The sequence below is a fragment of the Pseudorca crassidens genome, chromosome 19, assembly GCF_039906515.1.
Source record: "Pseudorca crassidens isolate mPseCra1 chromosome 19, mPseCra1.hap1, whole genome shotgun sequence".
NCBI classification, from domain to species: domain Eukaryota; kingdom Metazoa; phylum Chordata; class Mammalia; order Artiodactyla; family Delphinidae; genus Pseudorca; species Pseudorca crassidens.
The window spans coordinates 47,813,536-47,828,827 of NC_090314.1; the positions used below are offsets into that span (position 1 = coordinate 47,813,536).

Consider the following 15,292-nt stretch of genomic DNA (forward strand, 5'->3'; position numbering starts at 1 on the left):
CCCTGTGCTATGCGGCTGTTTCCCACTAGCTATCTATTTTACATTTGGTAGTGTATATATGGCCATGCCACTCTCTCACGTCGTCCCAGCTTGCCCTTCCCCCTCCCCATATCCTCAAGTCCATTCTCTAGTAGGTCTCTGTATTTCCTTTAAATTAACTATATTTTCTGAATGATTAAAATCAGAGATTTTAAAATAAAAATCATCTATCTCCTTACACTAGTTAAAACAAGGAGGGGCTTTTCTGATCCCTTTCTTCATACACTCATATCAGTTATGTATATTGTTTTGTACAAAATATTTGGTCTACAGAATGTTTTCAAGTATATGTACTCTTTATTGCATTCCTTCATTTGCATTAAACAATATTTATATTTTTTCAATATAGTTTTGGACAAAACACAAAGACATTAACCTTATTTAACAAGACACATAAGTTAATACAATGTGTGCTGCTTTCATGGGAAGAGAAAAAAGAGGCAAGATCTAAAACAGATAAGGGAATCCAGGATATTGGCCACCAGCAATCACAGAATTTCACAATACAATCCACCTAAAAAAAACACAACAAAACAGCCACAAAATAAGCTAGGGATGAAAACCCAAAAGAAAGTAGTTGTGACATACAAGTCTACCGAAAATATACAGAGAGCAAGACCTAGAGATAATTTACCTTCTACCATGGGGACAGATGACATAGCTACACCCAAGTACCTGATGCGTGACAAGCCTTACAGGTGGTGTTAGGTACCTTCAGGTGGCTCCTGATTGCTTGTCCTAGAAGTTTAAGCAGCAACGGAGAGAGAGTGGCATGTTCCACAAGTCTCCTCACCAAACATGACGACCTGATCAAATGTCTTCAAACTCGGCTTACACCACCGTCCTCCTTCTCTTTGGAAGAAGTGCATAGTGGGGAAAGGAAACGTCTTCAGTGTATTGGAATGGATGTTAAAAGACTGAGGGGAGAGGACTAGAAAGTGGTTTATTTTTTCTGGAAAATAGTGTTTTATTTATGCTAGGTAGTACAGATAATTTAAAGGAAGGATACATTCTAAGTAAGTCATTAAGCTAAGGAAAAAGGAAAAGTGGTGATACTAGATAAGCCTTTAATATTAAACTAAGGGGTTGACCCATTCAGAGTTGGACACTAATGAGTGCTGAGAGGGTTTTAAGTTACTTTCATGACGCCTTTCTGTTTAGGGGTGTGTGCTTTTTCCATACACATCTCTCACAAGCTGTTAACAACATCTACCAAATGGTAATGATTAGCATATCTCTTGCCACAGAGCAAATTACTTATATTAAGGGGGTGTCACAGCCAACATGGTAATAATCTGACTTTCTGTTAAGAAAGATCTCCTGACTGCAACTTGGAAACATCTCTGAAAATGACCGAGAACAGCATCTTAGAAATTCAAAGCCCTGTTTCTTTAGGCAAAGATAACCAGGCTTCCGGGAGAACCTTTAACCGTATATCCAATTACCTTTAGTGTTAGCACAAGGAAGTTACAAAATAATCCCTTTGAACCCATACCTCTATTCACTGCTCCTGGTTTACATGTAGAAAGTCTTCCTTCTACTCCGTGAACTGCTGTGTTGCAACATCGTTGCGTTTATTGAGAGTTTTTGGCTGACGGTGGTGGTAGGGAGCTTAGAATGTGTAGTGTTCACAAGCACAGTATGTTTCCCACGTTTAAAGACTGAGCAAGAAGGAATCGGCTTGCACGGAAAGGTGAGCACAGCATATTCTAAAGCAAATCTATACCTTCCACGAAACTGGGTATCTCAATAGCACAAGGAAGCGAGTTTCACTGCACTAATCATGCAGAGCGAGCACGTGTTGAAGGTAGGGAACATTTCACTTTGTCCAGCATCTTGAGTAAGTCGAGTGAAGATCCCAGGCCACCTTCACCTTGGTCCCTTTCCTTGGTCACTTTGTATCTGAAAATAGTTCATTTTCAAAGTCGAGGGGGCTACTGAAAAAGACATATCCAAAACACAAAAAACAGATGACGGTCTGCAAAAAGCCGTTCATCACAAAACCACACTAAAAGCTTCTTAGTGGCTTTTCTACATTTTTCACTATGTATTTGCTATTAGATGAGCATTTCACAAAAGAAAGTGGTTATGCTCCATGCAATTTAAAAGCAGGTTCCAATAAATATGTACCACTGAGCTTTTTCCTGCCTTGTGACAAGGAAGTTTTGCAAAGCAGGACAGGGAGAGCAAACCAAAAGTACAACCCATTTCCTTGCTTGGTCTCCTAGACCTACAACACAGCCAAGAATTCTAATAAATGGAAACAAACTTGTCCAAGAGAGGTTGAGAATTCAAATTCACATGCACTGTACAGCAACTCTTAGAATAGGCACATGGGTTTAAAAGAGTGGGAAGTCTGGCTGGCGGTCTTAAGTGTCGCATGTACTTACGCTCCTTCTTCTCTCAAGAGGGCCAAGAATTTTCTCACACGGTATTCAGGATCCATCTAAACACATCAGAAGAAATAAAGACAACGGGTTAGTGGTGCCTTCTAATAACGATGCACTTACTTCATGCCAAGAAAATGATCGGGTTTATACTTCCTTAGCGCTTTGCTGAGTCACAGAAATGTGTTACCTCCTCCTTGACCAGTATTCTGATACACAGCAAAGCAGACTGTGTCACTCAAGGGAAGTGAATGGGATTTCCCAGCATAGAGAATCGCCATGCACGAGGTTGCGAATGACCCAGCTGGTCATCCACAGGCACCTCAGTTGAGCGCTCCCTTAGCTAGCACCGGGTGAGGAGGCAGCACTGAGAGGCACCAAGTGTGAGACCGGGGCTGCCCATTCATGGGGGTGCACACGGCATCCAATCCACAGGGTTCATCGAAGGCATCAAAGTAAGACCAAAACTGAAGAAACCAATTGGTGTTGATTAAGCAACTAGAAAATAGCTTATTAACTCTATATAATGGACACTTGAGCTTTTCTTAGCCTTGGTCTCTCTTGCATAGTTTCTTCTTTGCAATTAATGAAAAAAATTGTGCTGAAACTAAAAAAAAAAAGAACAGTGGGGCTGATTCCTCTGACATGCTCTCTGGATAATCCGGGTCTCTTGTGACTGAGAACCACATTGTGAGTCTAAAAAAAAGATGGGGGAGTTAGTTCTGGCTCAGGTTGTAGGTTCAGGTGGTTATTATTAATTATCCCTACTCATTTTCACTTCATATTCATATTTCTACTAATTTGTTTAATTATATTCTCATTGGTCCACCAGAGATGTGAAGTAATCTAAAAAATGATCATTAGGAACATCTTTAATGGGGCTCCCCTGGTGGCGCAGTGGTTAAGAATCCGCCTGGCCAATGCAGGGGACATGGGTTCGAGCCCTGGTCCGGGAAGATCCCGCATGCTGCGGAGCAACGAAGCCCGTGCGCCACAAATACTGAGCCTGTGCTCTAGAGCCCACGTGCCACAACTACCGAGCCCGCGTGCCACAACCACTGAAGCCTGCGCGCCTAGAGCCTGTGCTCCACAACAAGAGAAGCCACCGCAATGAAAAGCCCGCGCACTGCAACGAAGAGTAGCCCCCACTCGCCACAACTAGAGAAAACCCTGCGTGCAGCAACGAAAACCCAATGCAGCCAAAAATAAACAAATTTATAAAAATTTAATTCCTTAGGATTAATTTTTATTGTAAGAAACACAATAAATTTTTATTGTAAGAAACACACCTAACTTTTAAAAAATGTTCCAGGGCAAGGAGTCTGTTTCCCAAGAGGGAACTCCCTGCCCTCCAGGAATAGCTTTCAAATGCTCAGTGCAGCTGTGGGTAAATGTGCAATTGGACTCCCCCCTCCAACCACTATTTTTTCTTTTTTTAAGATTTCTTCTCTTCTATCCCAGAAAAACATCTGAACAGAAGTTTCAAATGTATCAAAGTTAAGAGGTCAGACTACAAAGGACTAAGAAAAAGTGTGAATATTTAACAAGAGAAACATTTTTCCTCTTTGGGAATAGAATTACATATGAGTCAATTGTCAAGTTCTTTAAAAAAAAATGGAACTGGCTGGAGTTCCGCTGTAGTCAGTACTTGCAGGTCTTTGCCCATTAAATATATTTAATATGTGTGAGCAAGGACTTACTGACTTGCCTGTAGCTATGGAATTAAAAGTCAAGAGAAAGGGAGGAAAAAAGTAATCTAGATAAATGACTTTATTCCCTCAGGTGACATCCAGTCAGAGCAGATCCTCAGCACTGTGCAAGTTTTAACAGAATTGTGTATAGTGAACAGAGAGGTAACATGACTTACATTCTGCTAAACTACATGCCTCTTCACTTAGGCTCGGTCTCTCTAAGGCAGATCTGAAGAGAATTCACTCAGCTGCACCAAATCCATTTGATGTGAAGGGGTTCAAACTCAGAGGCCTATGAAGTGTCAGTCGCTGAAGATTAGGCCTGAGTGCCCCACTCTCACTTTCCACCCCACATACAGAGGAAGCATTAACTTGATCACTGACCGGTGGGCATCAAAGGAAGAGGAAGGGGTAGGGATTGGGGAGAAAAACCCACATAGTTTCTTCTATGCAATTATTGAAAAAAAATTGTGCTGAAACTTAAAAATTGAAGAGTAGAGCTGACTATCTGACAAATTTATCTTTTCCAAGGAAAGAGCCAATGTATATGCACCTTTACCAAGAATAATCCTAAGCAAAGTGGTTTGTCTGTAACTTTAATTTACTGCTCAAAATGAAAAATAAATAAATTGGCTTTAAAAGAGTCCAGCTGAAAGTTCAGTAAATTAAACTTTAGGTTTCTGAAAGCTACAATTTTATTTTAAAATAAGTTTACCGGACTTCCCTGGTGGCGCAGTGGTTAAGAATCCACCTGCCAATGCAGGGGACACGGGTTCGAGCCCTGGTCCAGGAAGATCCCACATGCCATGGAGCAACTAAGCCCGTGTGCCACAAATACTGAGCCTGTGCTCTAGAGCCCACAAGCCACAACTACTGAGCCCGTGTGCCACAGCTCCTGAAGCCCATGTGCCTAGAGCCCGTGTTCCACAGCAAGAGAAGCCACCGCAATGAGAAGCCCACGCACCACAACAAAGAGTAGCCCCTGCTCGCCACAACTAGAGAAAGCCTGCGCACAGCAATGAAGACCCAATGCAGCCAAAATTAAATAAAAATAAAATAAATAAATTTATATAAAAAAAAGAAATTCACCAGCAAAGATTAAAAAGCATTTGCTTCGTGATTCCAATTTGTTATTGGTCCAAGAGCCTATTTCAGAAGTAAGTGAAACTTAAATTTCACCTCATCCACCCACAGCTCGCACTGCTGGAAGAGCAGGACTGAGCATAATACATGACTCTCAGAATGCAGCCAGCCTGTCCACCTAAGACCTGGGAGAGATTCATTCAACGGAAGTTTACTGAGTGCCCAACTATGTGTCCAGTTCTGTTCCAGGGGCTGTGGATTTAGTAGGGAGTGAGAGCCAAGGTCCCTGAACTCACAAAGCTTGGAAGTGATTTATTATCTAACTAGTATGTCAGATAAGGACAAAAAGACACAGGATGTGCACACGGAGGGGTGGAGTTACAAAAAGAAGAAAGGGAAGTTGCCCGTAGACGTGAGAAAGTCCCAAAGAGGTTTCATCTGTTTTTGCCCAGGCAGTAGCCAGGGGCTTAGTTTTCTATGTGATCCTGGAAGCTTCAACCCTACAGTAGTTTGCATAAAATTTCTAGGAGCCCTGCCAGGGGAGAATATACACAGCTTAAGTCTAATCTGTACACTCAATTACCTTGTCCCTTGAAACTGTCTCCCAGGCCCCTTTTGGTGTCTGTGCGTCGCTTCCTGACCTCTGATGGACAACGCCATCCCACCCCCCGACCCCTGTAGATAACTGGCTGTGACCCTGCATAACTCATGGACAAACCGGTGGGACACTCAGGACCCTCACCTCTAAAATGAGGGGGCAGCAGAACAATTGTTCTTTTAAGTCCTTTCTAGTTCGAAGATCTAGTGACTCCCTAAATTAAAACTTAAAGTAACTCTATATTCTTTTCTTCTATTTTTGAATTTTAAGAAGTAGGAAAGAAAAGTACCAATAAGTTATTGTTTGATCTCAGAAGCAGGCTACTAACACCAACCTGATTCTGGAAATAATATAAAAGAATTATAATTTAAAACCTCAGCGAGAGGGAATGATAAAAACTCTTGGGATATATCGTGAAGCTTCTATGTCTGAACCATACGGAGAAGCAAGCATCTTACCTGTAGGGACATCTCGATCAACATTAGTAACTTCTTGATTCCTATCCACACCTTCTTCCCTTTGACTTGCTGTGCAATTGTGGTGCGTTCTTTATCCCTGAAGTTGCCCAACAGCTACAAAAACAACAAAAAAAAACGAAAGCACTTCTGTAAGTGCATCAACAACATTAGTTAATTCCCACATTTACCCTTAAAAGAACAGTGATAAGAACTACCTAACTGGTTCAAGCTGACAGAATTCTCTCATATTTTAAAATCTAACCTGACTTGCCTGAGATCCATTAGCTGCAATCATGAAAATGAAAACTGGTATCCTAAGCTCTGTTTTCTTACGGACCTTGATTATAATTTAGAGATATATTTGCTGGGGGAAAAATAGCTCCAATCCATAATAAATATCAGTTAAAATTTTTAACATTCCTTTCTAGGAATAATCTGTTATGTGTCAAAGCAGACTAAATTTAATTCTCTTACTCAACCCCAGCACAAAAACTGCTCAAACAGGTAAGCTGGAAACATTTATCATATAGATAGTTTCCATTTTGTTGGGAATATGCCCCAATTGTATGGGTCTTGAGGATTTTAAGAAGCCTTCCCGGGCTTCCCTGGTGGCGCAGTGGTTGAGAGTCCGCCTGCCGGTGCAGGGGACACGGGTTCGTGCCCCAGTCCGGGAGGATCCCACATGCCGCGGAGCGGCTGGGCCCGTGAGCCATGGCTGCTGAGCCTGCGCATCTGGAGCCTGTGCTCCGCGACGGGAAAGGCCACAACAGTGAGAGGCCCGCGTACCGCAAAAAAAAAAAAAAAAAAACAAAAAGAAGCCTTCCTGACTCACTGCTGAACAAGTCACTAGATAATATTTTCTAACACCTCATCAAGTCATTTGTGCACATTGATATTAATCAAAAGTTTAATAAAGGATATATATTTTTTAAAATTAAAGACTATGTTATCCTCAAAAAAATATTTCCACATTATGAACTTGTTAATAAAGGGGTTGCTTTTACTTCTATAGCTTTTTTCAAGTTTCTAAGGCTTTAACCATTGCTCCAATTTATTAAATGCAAGTAAATGGGCTGAAAGCAACTATGAATAACTGAATTTTCTATTTCTTGATTACTCTCCTCCCTCGCCCCATTCCAAGTTTCTGGTCCATGTAATCTATATGCATTAGTGATGCTGGGCACAAAGTAATTCACTCCTGGCAGTTTGTATGCTGCTTCCACCAAGGAATGAGGAATTACTTCACTCTCACTTATATTTATCTCTTCTTCCTCTAATTCCTGAAAATGACTGCAGGTGTATCCCAGGTTCCGTGTTCTAGGTTAACACAGAAACTAAACACCAGGTGCGATGTCTGGGGCACCCTTAGCATTAATCCAGCCTCAATTCCTTTCTTTGAACGGTGTGCACTCCACTGGCTCATTCTCACCTCCAAAGCCTCTAGCAGCTGCTCTCCTGTGGCAATGCTGGGCACATGGATGGTGGTGCTAAAGGCGTTAAGCATTTCCATCTCCTGAAGGACATCTTTGCGGCTCGTGGTCCCAATGATAAGAAGCTTGCGGCCCTGATCATAGGGAGAAAATGTGTTAAAACACATGCGAAACGACTGATTAGGAAACTAGAGTAAGCCTGAACAATATCCATTTATTTAATCGCAGAAATGCAAATGATTAGGCAAAAGAGAAGGAAAAAAATTCAGAATTGTCCTCTTGAAAACCCTTCTTTTTGGGGCCGTGCTGCGCGGCATGTGGGATCTTAGTTCCTGCCTGCAGTGGAAGCGCAGAGTCTTAACCACTAGACCGCCAAGGAAGTCCCTTGAAAATCTTAAAAAAATGTATCAACAACATGATTCAGAAAGAGCAACACTTTCTTCAGCATGTGGTTCAGAAAGAGGCAACTGTTCTTTCTCCTTATCCATATCAATAACATCATCGATCAGTAAATCAGGAAGATACACAAACCAAACAGCAAGATACCTGAGTATATGTTTGTAATTCATTTTTCACAGCCAACATAGTATCAATATATGTATGGTTGGGAAAAAAATGAAATGAATGAATGGAAACCCCATGCCACCCACTTAGCAAGGCTTTATTACGGTTTTTAGGAGAGGTAGGATAATAATAATAGCTTACATTTATGCAGCAGTTAACTGTGAAAGGCATGGTGCTAAGTGCTTTACATAATTGTCTCACTTAATATCTTTAATTTCTTTTTAATTTTTAACCCCAAAATATACAAGGCATGTTAAAACTATAGCAGGCCTAGGCCACCATTCCTGATTCCCTCTCTCCAGAAGCAACCATTTTCTACTCTCTTAGTTTTTCTTCTTGTATTTACTTCCTTATCTTTAAATAACAATGGTACACTATTATTTTGATTTTTCTTTTCAGCTCTAAATATTATTTCCTGAATTCCTATTATGGAAGAGGGAGAGTTAATATTAATTTTGCACAGCCCCCCACCCCAATATGTCCTTTTTCTCATCCTTCCAATTATTTCACAGTCTTTAGTTAAATCTATATTCAGTATTTATTATGATTATATAAATATGATTTACAGCTAAGCCATGTAGTGTACTATTAAATTTCCTTTCTTGGGCAACATTTTGTTTTTATTAGAGTTAATAACTGCCATTCCCCCCCCCAACCCCTTTGCTTAGTTTATCAAATACTTACCACAAGTTCATCCCAAACAAATACAGACACGGATATCATACCAATATGTTCACACATGTTAGGGAATTTTAAAGTTTTGGCTGTTTTTTCTCAAAGACATTCCCCTCCTGGAGTCCTCTGTTCTCAAAGTTCAATCTGAACTGACTGTTCTCTAGGCCTGCTGCACAGCTGTAGCCCTAGAACTTTCTTCTCTCCTCTGTTAGATCCCCTGTCTCCTCACCTTCCTTTGTTTTTTCATTTATTCTCTCTTTCCATGGTACATATAATTCAAAAGCTTCCTGAGAAAGGGTGTATGGGAGGTAAAAATTTTAAGACCTGGAAATGCCTTTATTCCACCCTTAATACTGTACACTTTATACTTGATAGTTTGGCTAGGTATAGAGAACAAGGTTAGAAACAATTTTCCCCACAGAATTTTCAAGGCATTGTTCTATTGTCTTTTAATTTTCAGTATTGCTGACTAGAAGACTGATGCCATTCTGATTTTCTGACTCATTGTTTCTAACTTTTAAAAATAAATACAATTTTAAAAGAATCTTTTCTTTATCCGTATGTTCTATAAGTTATGAACCTTGAGATAAGTCACTCTTTCTTGTTTACTGAATGTTTCTTTTTTTAAAAAATTACATCCTGTTATATTTCATGGATACTACCTTATTTTAGATCTCTGTGAATACTACACATTTTAAAAAATGTTTTCTTCTTTTCTCTGCTTTGTCTCCTGTGAGTTCCTTTTTCTTTTCTTTCCTTTTTTTTTTTTTTCTTATTTGTTCATTGGTGGTTTTCTTCAAGTGTCTGGTGATTGTTGGATTACTATTCATACTTAAGAGTTAAACTAGTGACTGGAAGCTCTGAGAGCTTCATGATAGGATGATAAGACTTGGCTGATTACTGGGCGTCTCTCAAAGGTCAGGATGTGTACATTTTCCCCGGAGAATCTTCCAGTCTCCTTCCTGAGGGTTATGGAGACTAGTTCCCAACATACTGCATGGGAGTCGATGGGGGAAGGAGTCTGGGTGCCTCACCACTCAATATGGAGACTTCCATTTACTCCTATTTGCAGTATGGCACCTCTTTAGATCAATCTCTCATTCAGTGTCCATTATAATCCTAAGAATTAAGTATGAGCATTATCTCTATTTTACTGATGAAGCTACTGAGTCTTATAGATTTAATAATTTGTTCACGGTCTAATAACTAATAAATGATGGAGCCAGGAATGGAAACCAGATCCAGAATCCAAAATTGTATACTGCCTTTTTTCACGAAGAAAAACACGTTTTAAAAATGTTTACTCAGAAAATGGAAGAGGAATGGATTTTAAACTATGTCACTAGATTTACGATACACACTCATTCCACAGATAAGCCTTTAATACAATTAAACCTTTCACAGATCTTAGAAGCCAGGGCATTAAAATAAATGAGAAAATTTAAAAATTATGTGAAAATTAAATTAAATGTAGGAAAAGATTTTAAGAAATTGAAGATCAGATGCCAAAACAATTTCAATTGGGGTTTTGTAAATATTAAACCACTATTGCTAATAAGGTGTGCTAGCCTTCCTCAGTCTTACTGATTGCTTTTGTCCATCTGTTGTGCCAAGAATGGATGATGCACCAACATAAACAAAGGCCTACCAAAGAAACAAGGTTGAGGCTTTCTGGTATAATTAGTAATTGGCATACCAAATGCCTGTGCAAAGACTGTGAGAGAGAAGTATACCTCTGAAGTATACACTTAAAGGGTAATCATTGTTATTATTCAAGAAACCCACTAGCTAAAAATCAAACACATTGTCAACAGACCTTTACCAAGCTCCTGGATGAATATGGAACAGACCTTGTATATACAGAGAGACAGATACAAAACAGATCATTATAATACAATACGGAAAGGTAGAGGTATTGCACATAGAATGTCATGGTAGAGGGAAGAAACGTGTGGCAGAGAAACATCTTCTTTTTCTCTGGAGGAGACAATATCTGAACTGAGTCTTAAGGAGTGAGTGGGGTGATTAGGAGACGAAGGGGAAGGACATCCAAGCCAGAAGGAGCAGAAACAGATAAATCCAAAGGCAAAAAAACAAAAACTGGAGTGCTGGGGTAATTACGAACACATAAAGACATATAAGCTTCTACTATGGAACAGAAAAGTGGTGCATTTACACTCGAACTATTTTTCAACTATTTTAAAATTCTGTTTGTAAACTTAGGAACATATCCTTGAAGGCTCATAGATGCCAAAAGCCACATAGGCTGGTATATCTTCATTACAATTAAAGATAACTGTTACTTTGCTTTTTTCCTTAGGTTTTTAATGTTCCAGAGTCCATAATTCAAACCCCCTCATCTTGCCCCTCTCTTACAGAGGACAACACTGGCCCTAGAAGAATGGCTTCTTACCCATTCCCAAAGGTTGGAATTGCCATTTTCCTAGTGAAACTTTGTCTTATGTTACCAGTGACTATGCTCTCCAGAGTGTTAAGACTGGGAAATGTAGAGCAACTTATAATGGAGATGTTAACTTATGTTCTGCTTTTCTTCTTGTTTAACAAGACTGCAAACACTGCAGAGAGGTCATGACCCAGGGAAGTTCAGGCCTTGACTTGTTGGCATCATCTTTAAGAAAACACTGAAAACATTACCAAATAATTAAATTGTGCTGGGTCATTCTGTATATTAATTAGTGGTAATACTCGTGAGGACGCTTTACCATGAAAAACCAGCTCTGAATATATTATCATAAATCACACTGGAGAACATTTTGGAGAAAAAGTTGCCAGCAGCATGAAATGAGAAGGCCAGCTTTAAAAATAAAAGTAGAGCTTAACCCAGAAAGAGAAATCCAACTACTAGTGGCTACTAGTCTGAGTCTATAACGCCAAAACATGCCCCTTGATGGAAAGAAAAAAAGCTGAGCGACAACTTACTTGGAAAAAATTGTTCCCAGCATACTCTTCACTGAGATTTTCTAGTCCTGATGCAATAAAGAAAAGGCCTAAATAAAACGACTATCTGCCAATCGGATTATGATAAACATTGTTCCAAGGTTAAATAAGTATTAGTTAACTAATTCTTAGTACCATAAGAAGCAACTCAGGTGAAAACATTACCATGAAAAAGGCAGGGCTCAGTCAGGTGTTGATCCTTCAGAAAAACCACTTCTTTACATGATGAAGAATGAGCCAAGTACTAAGCAGTATCTAAGCCTTTTGCCACACAAAGGACTAACCAGATAATCCACACCCTTTCATAGGTCCTGCCCATTGATTGGCCCCAATAAACTGATTTGCAACAAAAGTTCATGTGGAAGAAAGCTTTTTTTTCCCTCCCTTAAATAAAAATGCCACCAATATAATACTGCAGTGAAATGGAAGGGCTGATTTTAACCTGCTAACAAAAGTAAAGTCAGTTATGCAGTAAAGAAAGGCCAATTATTTCCATATCATTCAATGCTGAGCAAGGGCAATACACCCTTGCTAAGAAGAATGAACTGTGAACAACTGGAAACCCTGAAATGGATTAAGAAGTGAGTGTGCCGGGGGCCTTAAACTTTATTTTCTCGTTGTTAGAATTTGAGGCTTTTGTAAACAAAAGTGAAATTTTTCAGAATTCAGAATTTATAAGCCAAGTTAAAGATAAAATAGGTTAGTTGATCAGACCATTAACATGAATTGACTTTGTTCAGGTATTTATGGAATTATGAGATTCAGTTTGTGCCTCTAAAGTGAGAACAATCTGGCTGGGGAGACCAAGTAAATATTCAGGGACCACTGCCAAGTAACACACCAGCAAACACCAATGAATAATGGCTGAGGGGACACAGCTTATGGGCACAGCTTCACTGGCATGGGGTCATCCGGGAAGATTCCTACAGTATCATAGAGACACTGATGAAGAGGAGGCCCTGGAGGAGAAGGGACAGGCCTTCCATGCTCCTAATTCCCATGTGGGTGGTGGAGGCAGCTGAGCCAGAGCCCTCAGGGCTGAAAACGAAGTCTTTTTAGAGAGATGGGGAGTAGGCAGCGGACAAAATGAAGACTCAGAATGCCAAACTAGAAAGGAGATTTAGTATAAAAAGCAACAGGAAACTAAAGAAGGTGCTGGAGGAGGAAGAACTGTGATGACGAGAAAGATGATCCCAGCAGCTTCATGCCGGGCAGTCCAGCAGCCTGTGAGGGGGCTGCTGTGGGAAAGACGGCTCTGAGAAAGGGTCTCAGAGTGAGCGCGCCTGGGAAGGGTCGGCGCCTCATCATCAGTGATGCACACACGTGCCTTCCATTTCAACGCAAGCCCAGGGTGGGCAGAAAGCAAGGGAGGAGAGGCAAGTCCCCTGATGGACAGGTGGCTTGGTACCATACAAAAAGTACAGGCTCCACCATTCATAGCTGAGTGATTTGGGCTAGATTACTGAACTTCTCAGCACCTGCTTCATCCTTAACCATAAAAACGGGATTAAAAATCCTACCTACTTGTCAGAGTAGAGCATGAGGTGAGAATGTGTGGGAGAGGGAGGCCTTTGCCATCACTGTCAGAGGAGGCAGGAGTGAAAGGAAGTGAGTGCTTGAACGATGGTCTTGAGAGGAACCTGAAAAACTGTCCTCTGCCTGGGATGTCAGGAATCTATGACATCGGGCTGGGTGGGCGAGCAGTGGGGCACCTGAGAATTCCTCTCTTCCCAACAATGCACAGCACTGGCCGCAAACGATGCCAAGAGAGTGCATTCTCCCAGAAGGCCAAGATTCACTCTGTGTTAGGGGGAGATGAGCGCGCCGATCTTCAGCTTAACGACAGTTAGTCAAGGCCCAGACGAGGCCTGAAGCTAAAGATCAAACGCCCCTCAGAAGCAGCCGTGACAGCAGGTTGAGGGTGAGGGGCCTCGGTGAGAGGCAGGGACTCTGAGGAAGAAATCAGCTCAGGGCAGAGGATGTGAAGCTTTTCTGGTAAGAGGTGCTTCAGTTTGTCACACTAGCTTCATTCTTGAAATGGGAGTAATGTCTGATATTTTAACTTAGTTTGTTATTATTCAGTGCAGATTAAATAAAAAATTCTATCCACCATAGAGCTTATACAACTTTACCACTGCATTTATTTGCAAGTCTGAATCTTGTTTCTAGCTTGTCAGCTCCCTGGGGGCGGGGCCATGTTTTATTCATCACTGTGCTTGCAGGTCTTTAGCACAGCATGCCTGGCACACAGAAGATACTCTGATGTTCCCTCTACCTAGAATGCTCTTCCCTTATACATCCACATGGTTCTCTGCCTCAAAGTCAGGGCTCTGCTCCGGTGTCACCTTTCCCACAAGGCCCACCCCCCCCCCACCCCCGCTTCATCTCCCTTTATCCTGCTCTTTCTCCCCACAGTAGGATCACCTCTTAACATACTATATACTTTACTCATTTACTGTCTTTACTTATGTATTCTATTTATTGCTGGTCTTCCCTCATAAGGACAGGACTTGTGCCTGTTTGGTTTCACTGATGGATCCAGGGCTAGCATAGTGCCTTGAACATAGTGACAGGTTGATACATTTGTGTTGAATGAATGAATGGTGATCTCAGTGTAGGTTTCAAGGGCTGCAGATCACTCCTTCCTTGTTACACGTCTCTTCTGGCCCTGAATAATGCACACTATACCAAATGTTCAACAGGAAAATAACTACCATTTCAGAGTCTATACATCTGAGCCCCAAGATAACAAGTCAACAAGTTTTAAAGAAAACAATCCAGAATGATCAGCATGTATGCTTCATTTACAACATAACTAGATGCAAAGGATGTCATACCGCTTTCTTTTAGCTAATCAATTGATCGTCAATAGTTAAGCTATTCATAACTATTCATAATACAGACTTCTCTGACAGAGAAAAGATAAGACTCATTAGAAGCCATTAATTTAAGCTAGCGAGATAACTATCATTAAGCATCTCCTACAACTCTTGGTTTCCCCAAATCAAGGGAAAAATTTGACTACTATTAAAAACAACCAGAAGTCTGGACAGCGAAAGGAGAGGAATGGGGCCTCTTTGCATATCCTGCATGCATTTGATTTCTCACGCTCAAACGTCTGTAACTTCTTTTTTTGGTAGTTAAATGTTTAAGTTGAATACCAAAGGAAGGATGTTTCAAATAAATCATGTTACAACTAGGCAGACAACTACATTGAAACTCTCCATTAGATTTTACCCTGAAGCAAATTCTTGGCCTACTGTCTTTGTAACCATCCTCCTGGTGCTGTAGGCAGGACAGAGGACAATAAAGAGGGGGAATTCATAATACATATTGAATATGAAATGAGGAACTTCACCCCAAATAATTTTTTAAAATTACTATAGGCAAGAGCAGACCACTCTGAGAT

The 15,292-nt window shown here is 40.6% G+C and overlaps 1 protein-coding gene across 4 annotated transcripts in view; it reads right to left on the reverse strand.

Moving 5' to 3' along the window:
* Positions 1–316: 316 nt before the first annotated feature.
* The window catches only part of NSF (N-ethylmaleimide sensitive factor, vesicle fusing ATPase), a 156,799-nt gene continuing 141,823 nt past the window's right edge, over positions 317–15,292 (reverse strand). The window contains exons 18-21 of one of the 4 annotated variants that reach the window (XM_067715933.1): positions 7,686–7,820; positions 6,257–6,370; positions 2,430–2,485; positions 317–1,941 (exon numbers count right to left, since the gene is read on the reverse strand). In XM_067715933.1, coding sequence (XP_067572034.1) covers positions 1,821–1,941; positions 2,430–2,485; positions 6,257–6,370; positions 7,686–7,820 — 426 coding nt within the window. In that variant the 3' untranslated portion in view covers positions 317–1,820. Of the gene's footprint in view, positions 1,977–2,425; positions 2,486–6,256; positions 6,371–7,685; positions 7,821–15,292 lie in introns of all 4 variants that reach the window. The other 3 variants (XM_067715934.1, XM_067715936.1, XM_067715935.1) reach the window with 3 other exon arrangements.